General features: G+C 36.7%; 1 protein-coding gene across 1 annotated transcript in view; it reads left to right on the top strand.

Moving 5' to 3' along the window:
- Positions 1-12,584, top strand: part of CFAP47 (cilia and flagella associated protein 47) — a 503,621-nt gene that overhangs the window by 165,755 nt on the left and 325,282 nt on the right. The window contains exons 27-29 of the mRNA XM_040635242.1: positions 292-392; positions 2,795-2,920; positions 4,088-4,319. Of these exons, the coding sequence (XP_040491176.1) occupies positions 292-392; positions 2,795-2,920; positions 4,088-4,319 (459 nt within the window). The remainder of the gene's footprint in view (positions 1-291; positions 393-2,794; positions 2,921-4,087; positions 4,320-12,584) is intronic.

Below are 12,584 nucleotides of genomic sequence, written 5' to 3'. Positions count from 1 at the left end.
TTCTAAAATTTCCCGAATCTGTTTGTGAACCTGTGTAATTATAAGCGGTGTTCTAGAACACGCTTGACAATGAAATTAACCATCTCTGGTAAAAACTTTAAAAGTAAATAGTCTTAAACCATTAAAATAGTTACAGTAGGTGGTTAAGAAAAACAAAGCAGGTAGAAAGAAAAATGATGAATAATTCATGTCTTGACCATTTAAGCCATCCAGGGTACTTAAAAAATATTTCATTGTATTTACTGCATCTGACAATTTTATTTTATTGAAATGCAGTGTTTTCACTTTTAGGTTTTTGCTTCCAGTTACTGCAACAGCAGAAAACTGTCTACTTACTATTTACCCATATATGGCAACTCATCTTGATAAGCAAACAATTATTTTAAAGGATGGTAAGTTAGATATGAATGTTGTTGCCTATTCTCACCGTATACGTTCTTGTTATCCATGGTCGACACCTGGAAATAATGTGACTTTAAAATTAACAGAAGTGGGGCGCCTGGGTGGCTCAGTTCGTTAAGTGTCTGCCTTCTGTTCAGGTCCTGGGATTGAGCCCCTCATTGGGCTTCCTGCTCAGTGGGGAGCCTGCTTCTCTTTCTCTGGCTTCCCCTGCTTGTATTCCCATGTGCTCTGTCAGATAAATAAATAAAATCTTTTAAAAAAATTACCAGGTATTTATTAAACTCCTGCCTTTTCTAAGAGCTGTATTTAGCCTCGACAATAGAATATGGCAGTGTCTCTTAATTGCAAAAGTTGAAAATCTAGTAAAAGTCACAAATAAATAAATACAAAGAAGATTGAAGTAAGAGCCAGTTGTAGTTTTGGATATGTGGGTGTGGTGCAGAGGCTAATGCTGACTTTTGGGGTCTGGGATAACTTTATAAAAGAGATGACATCTATGTAGAGTTTGACAAATGATCTTGAACAGCATAATCTGGGCAAAGGGCAATATAGCAAAAGCATGGGGGGTCTGATGTGCTGTACCGTTTATTCTGTAATAGTGGGAACCTTCTGTGGTTTCTGAGTATCAGTGATTCAGAAAGGGAACAATTGTTGGGATGAGAGCTGAATTGAAATGGGAAAGAGGGTGGTCAGTAGGCTGGCTGGGAGTTGCTGCAGGAGAAATGGTGAGAGATTGAAGACAACAGAAGAAGCTGAGAAATTTGAAATGCAAGACACAGAGGCGAATGGTTGATGGAGTAAATCTCAGAGGAGGAGAAAGGATAAGGAGTGGGAAAACATTCCATCTGCGTAGATTGTCAGGGCCTTAAGTGTCAGGGCTGGATTGGAGATCTTTTCTGTTTTGTAACCAGTTTTCTCCTATTCTCCACTTGCTTCTTCAAATGTTTACCAGTCCTATGAAATCTATTCAGTCCTGTTCTGCGTGACCTTTTCTCTTACTTTTCAGAAGAAATAGAGACCATCAGGCAGGAACACTCTGAACTTCCAAATCCAAGCATGCATTGGAACCCATCCTCTCTCCTGTCACAAAGCCAGGAGAGGCAAGACTCTCTCCTGATGTAGGCCATTCCTCCATCTCAATCTCTTCATCCAGCGACCTTGCTTAATCAGCTAACCTTGCTTTATTCTTGCCCTTCAAATCATGCCTCCCTCTTAGCTGCTTTGGGGGCCTATGCAGGATTACAACAAAGAAGAAAAAGGCTATATCTACTCAGTGGAGAGGCTCGTTCCCAAAGAGAAAAAAGGTGAATTCAGGCCTTGCATTCCTGATTTAATCTTTGCAGATTTACCGATCAGGTAAACCATTTGATTTCCCAGACAGGGGAAGAAAAATAGTGAAGGAAACTAAATAATTAGAGCAGCAATAGCTTCCTTTAACAGGAAGGACACGTCAGGGGTGAGGCAGAGCTTTCTTCCATTTTACTGCTCTTCTGCCACTACTGAGCAGCGGGTTACACTGTTGATCCCCCCCCCACCTCTGTCATCAAACTCTCTCAGGACTTCCACATACCGTACCTCCCTGGGGTCTTCTCACCTCTCTGACTGTTGCATCTGAGCACATACATATTACAAATTTTATACACATTCTCAAAATTTTAAAGATTTTCTGAGCAATCCTGATGTTACATTTTTATATTCTTCTAATACACTTGAGGGGGGCAGATTTCAGATAATACAACATAATAGAAAGAGCAGTGGATGAAGTATCACAGAACCTGGGTGGAAATTCTGTTTTGTGTTCTTTTTTTTTTTTTTTTAAGATTTTATTTATTTATTTGACAGAGAGGGACAGCCAGCGAGAGAAGGAACACAAGCAGGGGGAGTGGGAGAGGAAGAAGCAGGCTCATAGCAGAGGAACCCGATGTGGGGCTTGATCCCACAACGCTGGGATCACGTCCTGAGCCGAAGGCAGACGCTTAACCGCTGTGCCACCCAGGCGCCCCTTCTTATATTCATTTTTAAGCACCATATATAATCCAAAAATTTTGGTGTAGAAACATTTAAAATGATTTACATATCTTTGTTTATCCTAAAGTTGAGCATTGTTCATTCTCCAAAAACTTTGATATGCCACAATAATGGCCTTGTTAAATAAAATTAATTCAGTTCAGAAAACCATATCAGCTTTTACAATCTTTTCCTTGACATCTTATTTTAAGTATAATGGACATTTAGACTTTAAAAAATTTTTCTCCTCTCTGTATGTATATATATACATATTTATTATGTATAATATATATTATATAGAAAATTATGAAATTCAGGTTCAGTAATTTGAGAGTGAATTCACAAATGCTTGTTGACTTACTGTGCTCCAATGTATCTTTTGTAGATAAGGGTGACAGTTCTGTGAAGAATAGAGATAATGTTTTGCTTCCCTGCCAAGAAGCTGGTTTATCCTCTCCTGCTCCTACTAAATTTAATGATGCTGAGCCTGCAGAGAGAAGATTGTTTGTTGGTATGTGGCAAATATATGTTGTCAGCAAACCCAGTTCATAACATGATCTGTTTAATATTATTGAATTGAAAATATAGGCTTTTTCAGGTAAGAAGAAATCCATTAAGAAAAACGTGAATTTTTCATTAGTTTTAAGTAGGTCATCTGCTTTGGGAGCTCTCTCCAATGATGTGGAGCAGAGATTCTCTCATGTTTTTTGTTCACAGTGTACTTAGTATCTCAGTACTTTTCCCCTAAGTCAAAAGATATGCCAGGCAATTCACTTTATTAAATGTTTTGGTTGAAAAACCTGAGAGTAGTCATTCATGTTATATCCAACATATGCAGTAGTGATATTTAACAAAAATGTTCAATATCCTGTAGAGCCCCTCTAAATTTGACACGACATCCCGGGTACCCTCTGTACAGTCTGAGAACTTCAGACTATGGGTTTGTCTGCCAATTATTTAGCTGGATCCAGTATTACCTATCTTAGTAAGAGATGAGCACAGATAAATAGATAAAGATATGACATATGAATTTGGTATTATCATTTGTAATTAACTATTCAAATATTCCTTTTTCTGGATATGGGTAATTTTGAAAATTTGCCTATTTATTGAATTACCAAACCAAATTAAATATTGTGAGGTTTTTAAATGGCTGTGAGCTCGTGCCATTACATAGATATTTGTGAAAAAAGTACAAAATCATTTTGTATCCTTGAATATATCTCTACTTCGAAATGTTTTGTTTTATTAAAGTGCTTCACTTAGATAAAAAGTCATTTTGAATACGAAACCAATACTTTGTTTCTATATGTTTTCCATCTAAGGTTTAAATCTGTCCATTAAGTAGAACTGAAAATGGTCAAAATATTTTACATGTGTAATTGAAAATGAAACATTCCATTTTGGGGAATGTTTTCACATACCATTATGGCAAGAAGAAAATGTAATGGTTTTCATTATTGAGATTCAACCATTTTTAAAGTATTTCTGTTAGGTATTTGAAAATAAATCTGTTTTCTTGTTTTCAAGATACAGTAAATTGACTCAGAATTTCTTTGTTAACATAGCATGATTTGTAAAATTTGCTTTATTTGTCTGCATACAAATAGCAGTAGCTGACAGAATATTTTACTCTATGGTGATGTAACCCTTTTTGACAAACAAATATGAATTTTAGGAATTGAAATAATACATGAAAGGTTGAACTCAGACAAAAGTAAAACGTCAAAGAAAAACAATGATAGATCTATGGAGAAGGAGGAGAAAAATGAGCAATGGTTTTCTCCTGAAGAAGGAACAAAGGCATATGTCTTCTTTCAGAAGGTTGTAAATGCTGCTCAGACGTGGTTCAGTCTCTTCGGCTGGCCTGAAGGACCCCATTCTCTTTCTATTCCAGAAACAATAAGAAGGTAACAGCTATGTGTTTCTCTAAAATTTGCTTTGTATCATATAATAAAATATAGTCTACTTATTGGGGCGGTTTTACGTGAAACACAATATTAAATGATTTATTCTAGACTGGTAAATTAGGAGGAGGCTACTAAGAAAAGCAAAAGGACACACATATAAATGCTTTGGTATAGTTATACTTTTTTTTAATGAAGATTTATTTATTAGAGTGCGTGCATGTGCACGTGCGTGCACATGTTGGGGAAAGGGTAGAGGGAGAGGATCTCCAACAGACCACGCTGAGCGTGGAGCCGCTCTCGGGGCACCACGTGAAGCTCCACACGGGGCATGAGATGAGGACCCTGAGATCATGACCTGAGCCGAAACCAAGAGCTTAACTGACTGAACCACAGAGGCTCCCCTGGTATAGGTATACTTTTTTTTATATCTTCTAAACATCGTATGATTTGAGGTCAGTATTGAAAATCTCTGAACCTCACTTTCCTCATCTGTCAGATGACAAGGGGTTTACTATGGGTAAGAAAAGCCATTTTAAATCTGAAGACTTTGAAAACTCCACGTGTATATAAAAAGGCAATATCAGCCCTCGATCTAGAGTATGGTCAGGTAGACAGTCCATTCAATTCCCTCTTTCATGGGCTTTTTATTACTCAGCATATCTAAAGTAGATAAACTGCATTGGTTTATATTAAGTCACTTAATTCTGTTATTAATTGAAATTGAAATTTAGGCACCTCCCTTGGTTAACGTTACTACTGTAGTGGTTCTCACAATTCTTTTTTTTTTTTTTTTAAAGATTTTATTTATTTAGTTGACAGAGACAGCCAGCGAGAGAGGGAATACGAGCAGGGGGAGTGGGAGAGGAAGAAGCAGGCTCATAGCGGAGGAGCCTGATGTGGGGCTCGATCCCATAATGCCGGAATCACGCCCTGAGCCGAAGGCAGACGCTTAACGACTGCGCCACCCAGGCGCCCCGGTTCTCACAATTCTTATCTCCTTTCTCAGAGCTTGGGGTGATTTGCTGGCATCATAGGGGCAAGTACTTGATCTCTGTAGCTAGAAGAGCTATAGTAGCATTTTTGCATCTATATTTAGGAGTGAGTTAGGTTATGCTAAGTCTATAGCTTTCCTATAAGTTACCTTTTTCAGTTTTTTAAATTAATGGGACAATATCAGCCTCATAGAATGAATTAGCTAATATTTCATCTTTACCTATGCTGGAGGAAAATTAGTACAGCGGATACACTGAAAATTTACAAGCTTGATCGTAAAATCATCTGACTCCAGGGAATTTTTTAGAGAAGTTATTCTGCTAATAACTTTTCAGTTTTCTGCTTTGCTGTTTGTTCTACTGAAAATTGAATCTATTTTGAGTAAATTTTAATGATTTGCTTTCATTTTAGGGGAGATCATTGATCAAACATTTAAAATTCATTATCTGATGGTAGTGACTACTAGTATTATTGTTTATATGTTCATAGTCTCTTTCTCATTTATAATTTTTATTTAATTTTTATTATACATATTACACTTTTATGTCTCCTATGATGAATAAAGTTTTGAAATAATTTATCCATTTCTATGTTTTCTAAATCATTTAATGCTGATTTTTTCTTTATAATTCACTTCTTTAAACTTGACTTGTATGCTTAATTATTTTTAGGTCTATACATTTATGTCTTTACTTCATGTTGGATGCATCCCAGAATTTTTGCTATTAAGCATTCTCATTTTTGAGAATTCTTTATAGAGCTTGTGATATTAATTTTTATTTTCTGTATATTTTTACTGTAATGATTGCTAATTTTTTGCATGTTATTGGACTTAGGAATCTTTATATACTTGCACATTTGTATTAATTTGGGGGGCATTTACTTATGTTATTTTGTTTTATGTTTTCCTAATGTAAAAGATGCCGAGATTCAGTATATCTGTTTGTAATTAGTAGCAGTTACTTCTGGATGTTATGTAGGAAGGATTTCAGAGTGAGATCACTGGATCAAATAATACAAGCTTTTAAAAATCTATTTTATTTTTGGGTGATTTTCTAATAAGTTTTCTATTTTATATCCCTACTAATGAGTTACATTGCTGTTCTGGTTGTTAACTGACAGAGTTGAGTACCTTGCTATTTTGATAGGTCGGTACCCAGTCATGTCATTGGGTACTGCTTGGGGAAAGACAATTCTAGAGGAATATGGGGACCTCTCTAACCCTAGTAAGGAAGCTGACCCATGCCAAATATCTCTAAATAAATAAGAACTTTGACCAAGTAGCAGTGTTATTCACTGCTAATTCTTTGTTTGGAATATTTGAATCATGGACTCTCAGGCTAAGAGGATACTTTCAAGGTAAGATAATGTTGCCAGTCTTTGAACCACCCACCTCCAATGTTTCCTACATTACCCCGTCATCTGGGCTCGCTCAGTTTTTCTCATGAGAAGTCTAATTTTATATTTTGTGAGTACCGTGTTCATTCTTTGAGAATTATTTTATGGTTCCCATTTCTTTGCTAATCTGCAATTTATGAAATAAAATCTGAGTGTGGGAATATTTTATATCATTCAATCTACTTGGTATTCATTAGGCCCATTTGCTTAGAAAACTCATCTTTCAGCTATTCTCCCCCCCCCTTCCTGCCCTCTCTTTTCTCTATTTTTGTCTATTCTCCCTCTGTCTCTTTATCTCCTTTTAGAATGATGGTACATCTACATGACTGATCCTTTATACCACTTTCAGTTTTGTTCTATGATTTTCATCTTTTTCTGTCTTTGCTCTCTTATGTTTGTAGATCTTTTTAAAAAATGTTTTATTTATTTATTTGAGAGAGAGAGAGAGAGCACTAGTGTGCACAAGCGGGGAGAGGAGCAGGGGGAGAAGGAGAGAGAGAAGCTCAAGCAGACTCCCTGCTGAGCACGGAGCCTGAGCTGGGCTCAATCCCACGACCCTGAGAGCGTGACCTGAGCCAAAACCCACAGTCGGACGTTTAACTGACTGAGTGTCCCAGGCACCCCTTGTGTGTGTAGGTCTTCTTCACTTGCTCTTCCAATCTTCTATAAAATGTTTAAATTGGTGTTTATAGTTTTATTTTTCAGGAACTCTGTGTTATCCTTCCTTCCTTCCTTCCTTCCTTCCTTCCTTCCTTCCTTCCTTCCTTTCATCTGTTTCTTTCATAATAGCATCCTGTTTTGGGGTTTTGGATGCATGCCTTCTCAAATATCTCTTCCAAATATAGTACTTGGTTTAATCATCATGATTACTGTGCTGAAGGTCACTTCCTTCCTCTGTATCTGCCAGCTGTAATCTTGGTGACTCTCTTACGTTCCTTTTGGAAAAATGGTTTCCTTTTCCCCTATAGCCTACTGCTATGCAATCCATCATTTAAATTTATTCCTCAATACAATCCCATCCATTCTTTGTTTTATAGATTTTCTTCAGAGTTTTTGGTATGCTAATGGTTCTTTTGCCAATTTTAGTGTTGTTACCGGTCTCTAGTCTTTCTGACATTTGAGGAATATTTTGAGAGGGAGAGAAGGTAAGCACACATGTTAATTTTATCATTTTGAAAAGAGAGTTGATCTTCCTTCTCATAGTTTTCTACAGTTTTACTGTTCCATTTATGCCAGCTTAACGACCTATCATTTCTGTTATTGCTTTCATTTTTGTGGTCTAGCAATCCATGCCCTACTGAACTTGCTTGGCGATATGTCTCTTACCTTGTTCCTTTAAAAATAATTTTGTGATGGTATTTTATTAATGATAATGGTTAATATGTATTGGACTGTTACTTTGAACAACCATAATTATATGTGCTTTGTGGATATTAATTCACTTATTCTTTATAATGATGCTGTGAGGTAGGTACTATTATTATGCCCATTTTACTGATGAGAAACTGAGGCAGAGAGAATTAGTAACTTTCCCAAGGTCACTCAGCTGATAAATAGCAGAGCTAGGATTTGAACCCAAGCATTCTACCCCAGAGCTAGTACTTTTAAGGATCATGCCACTTTCCAATTATTACAGGATCAGATTAAGATTTAGGAGACCTTAACAGTTGAAAGACATGAGCTCCACCATTTGGCATTTTTGTCTTTGGCTTTAGACTGGGCACTATAGATACCTATGGTTAGGTATATCAGCTCAAGAAGATTAAGAATACAGTAGTCTAGAACTGAGGAGAGTTATGTAATCCTAATGTTGATAGGCTGAGTAAGTCTAGGATTTCAGATCAAGTGAAGCTCAAAGTCCTGGGCATGCCGTGAATTCTAGTGAAGTCAGCCATATTAACAGGGAAATTGGAATTGCCTGGCCTTATATGCAGTAACCCCCCACTGGAGAGTCATCTGCTACAGGACATATAACCTGGAAGACTAGAAATCATTGTAAATTATGGTATGGATATCAAAAACTTTTTGTTTTCCTTTTAACATTATCGAACACTTTTTGACATATTTATGTATCACCTTTCTTGAACCTGAAGATACAGGTTGTCACAAATGCTGCTTTATTGGTGTGTTATCTCAGGTAATTTCACTCTTTACCAACACCAATTTGCAGGAGACAGGCAATATGGCCCATTGCATTTGGTGATTTGAGAGATATTCAGGTGGAATAGCAGAAACCAATTATTTGAGGAGATTACCTTTATTGATTAGTGGTCTTTTTTCAATTCTTAGATGCCCCTAAATATTATTTATTTTTAGCCCTTCCCCAAATCACCAAAAGATGGAAATAGCTATTGTAAAATACAAGAGAACACAATATATTTTCAGAAATCATCAGAGGAAATGTGCTAAATACTGTAGTCCACTCACTTCAAGTTGGATGAATTTTGGGAATTAACATTTTTTCCAAACACTACTGGGAAAATCTCTAAGCAGCTGATCACAGAAACATTTAAATCCTAGTGGCAATTCCACTGCATCTGGCAGAAGTGATTGCAGTACTTATCAGTGCTAGTCCAAACTTCCACTCCAACATGTACTTCCTTCCAGCTGCCACACACCAAGAGCACATGCTGGAATGCCAGTCAGGAAGCTTATGGGAAAGAGTTCAAATTGTTTCGAAGCTACATTTTATCCCAGAAGTTTGCATGTAGTGTAAGTATATAGAATCTCACGGGAAATCAAATTAATCAGTGGAATGTTCTACCAATCGTAATGACAGCATGCAAAATAAAATATTTTCTCCATGCTTCTGTTTCCTCATTTGTAAAAAGGAGGTAATGATAATACCTACCTTATAGGGTTGTTGTGATATTTAGAAGAGGTAATACCTTTATTAGAGCAGAACATAGAACCTAGTAACCATTCAATAAATAGTAGCTGTTAATATTAAATTTAACTAGGATTATGCTAGTAGTGTTCTCTATTTCTGATTTCATTCACTGTATTCACCAACTCTTCTATTTGACAGTGGAAGGTAAATTTAAAGCCCATCTTTTCCAAGCACTTACCAAATGATATTTCATTAACAATATTTCTCCTTCCCTTGCACAGGATTTTTTCCCCAGTTTGATGTAGGAAGTTTTGACATTTTCTAAAAAGTGTGTGTGTGTGGGGGGGGGGTGGTATGCTTTTTCTTTGCCATTTTGAACTGCTGGCAAGATCACTGATAAATTTAATAATATAAAGTTTCTCCTCCATTTCTGAGCAGCCTGCCTCTTCTTTCTGCCAGCCATATCCAACAAAATCACAAAACTGTGTCTTTAGACTGAAAGTGTTAAAATGAAAATGGTTAAATAACTGATTAGAGTTGGCTTCCTTGAATTCTTTTCTCCACTTTGCTGTAAGAATAATGAATCATTTAATATTCTTTTCGAGATAGTTTCCTTCTTTAACCATTTTACTACTTGCTTGCTGGTCATAAGTGCTAAGTGGTAGGTGGTTTCTTTACCTGGAAAGATAGATCACAACAGAAGTACACCAAGCCTTTTGCTTGTGAATATTTTCAATCTCCAAAGTAGGAGGACTCTCGAATAAGAAACTTAAAATCTTTTAATATCTTAACATATAACCAAAAGGAGAAGGAATATTGTTAGCAATTATCAAGCTTTTAAGTAACATAAAGTCCACATTTGTGGGGTATGCATACATATAGTTATTAAAGAAAAGATTGTAGTTTATACATCATAATTTGTGCTCCCAATGGGCAGTCCAGTTATTCACTAACAGCATCACCTTTTCCTTTAACAATTTTCTGAACAATAATTTTCACTAGTTAATTTCAGTCAGTCTTTGGGTGCTAGAGGAACTTTGAAGACCCAAGCTGTTTCCTCATGACTTTTTTTTTAATTTTATTTTTTATTAAAGATTGTTTTATTTTATTTTATTTATTTGAGGGAGAGAGACAGCCAGTGAGAGAGGGAACACAAGCAGGGGGAGTGGGAGACGAAGAAGCAGGCTCCCAGTAGAGCAGGGAACCCGATGCGGGGCTCAATCCCAGGACTCTGGGATCACGCCCTCAGCCGAAGGCAGACGCTTAACGACTGAGCCAACCAGGCACCCCCCCCTTTTTAAAAATATTTTATTTATTTGAGAGAGAGAAGGAGGTAACGAAAGAGCATGAGTGGGTCGGAGAGGGTGAAGCAGGCTCCCTGCAAACAGGGAGCCCAATGCAGGGTTCCATCTGATCTGAGGACCCTGGGATCACAACCTGAGCTGAAGGCAGACGCTTAACATACTGAGCCACACAGGCACCCCTCCTTTTGACTTTTTAAATCATGAAATATAACACACATAGAGAAAGGTCACAAACCAAGTGCAAACCCTCATCTTACTCCTAGAGCAAACCCCTATGCAGGTGTCACTTTAACAGCACCTCAGAGGCCTCTTATGACCCACATAATCTACCAGATCTCTATAATTGAAAGGAAATTACTAGCGTGACTTTTATGGTAATCATTTCCTTAGTTGTTGTTTTTTTTTAAGTTTTATTATGCAAGCATAGATCTGTAAACTCCAGAGTTTACTGTTTTCTTGAATTTTAATCATATTTATCACCATGTAACTTATAAACAGAATTATAACTATGTGAATATGTGTGTAGCTACCACTAGACCAAGAAATAGAGCATTGCTAACATCTCGGAATCCCTGCCCCTTCTAATTCCCTTTCCATCTCCCAGAGAGGTCACCATTATCCTGAATTCTAACACCAAAGATGAGTTGTTTCTATTTTTGAACTTTATGTAGGAGGAATCATACACTTTGCATTTTTTTTGTAACGTCTGGATGTTTTTTGCTCAATATTATGTTCATGTGATTCATTTTTGCATTTCAGAGTTGATTATTAGTAATGCTGCACACTAGGCCATTGTATGAATATTCTATTATTTAACCATTCTGTTCATAGACATTTCACTGGCTTGTAGATTTTTCTATTGTGAATAACGCTACTACGGAAATTTTAATATATGTCTTTTGGTACATATTTCTGTAAGGCATATATGTTAAGAGTAAAATTGCCAGATCATAAGATAGAAATATGAACACCTTTGGAAATTACTTCTAGACAATTTTCTAAGGTGATTGTGCCAATTTCCTCTCCCACAGGTCATATATGAAAGTTCCAGTTGCTCTGCATTCTAAGAAACAGTTAATATTGTCCATCTTTTCAATATCAGAAATCCTTTCTGATTTCTTACTCTTACATGTTACTCCTCTTGCTATTAAGAAAATTTTTACATGTTCTTGGTCATTTGGAAATGTATCATATCAAGAGCCTGTTCTTTGTAGTGATTCTTACTGGGATTCATAGTGATTCTTTCATCTGTGGTTTGATTTTTTATTGTCAGTTTTGGAAAGTTCTCAGCCTATATCCTTTCCATTATGTGACTACCGTAATCTCTTAGGCCTCTCCTTTGCTCACTCTTCTGTATTTTTCCATCCTTTTGTTACTCTAGGTTGTAGTATAGATACTTTCTTATGGCCTATATTCCATTGCATTAATTCTTTCTTCACTTGATTTAGTCTGCTGTTAACTTCATCTGTTGCTCTTTTGGTTTTGCTTATTGGATTTGTTTATTTCTCAGTTTTCCATTTAGTTATATACATATATTTTAAAGATTTTATTTATTGAGAGAGAGAGAGAGAGCAAGCTGGGGTAGGGGCAGAGGCAGAGGGAGAGAGAGAATCTCAGGCAGATTCCGTGCTGAGCACAGAGCCCAATGCAGAACTCGATTTCATGACCTTGAGATCGTGACCTGAACCAAAATCAAGAATAGGGTATTTAACTGACTGAGCCACCCAGGGCCCCCCCCCC

The sequence above is a fragment of the Ursus maritimus genome (genome assembly GCF_017311325.1).
Source record: "Ursus maritimus isolate PB19 chromosome X unlocalized genomic scaffold, ASM1731132v1 scaffold_X1, whole genome shotgun sequence".
Taxonomy (NCBI): Eukaryota; Metazoa; Chordata; class Mammalia; order Carnivora; family Ursidae; genus Ursus; species Ursus maritimus.
The sequence above is the reverse complement of the archived record's forward strand: the minus strand, read 5'-3'. Positions and strand labels throughout refer to the sequence as shown.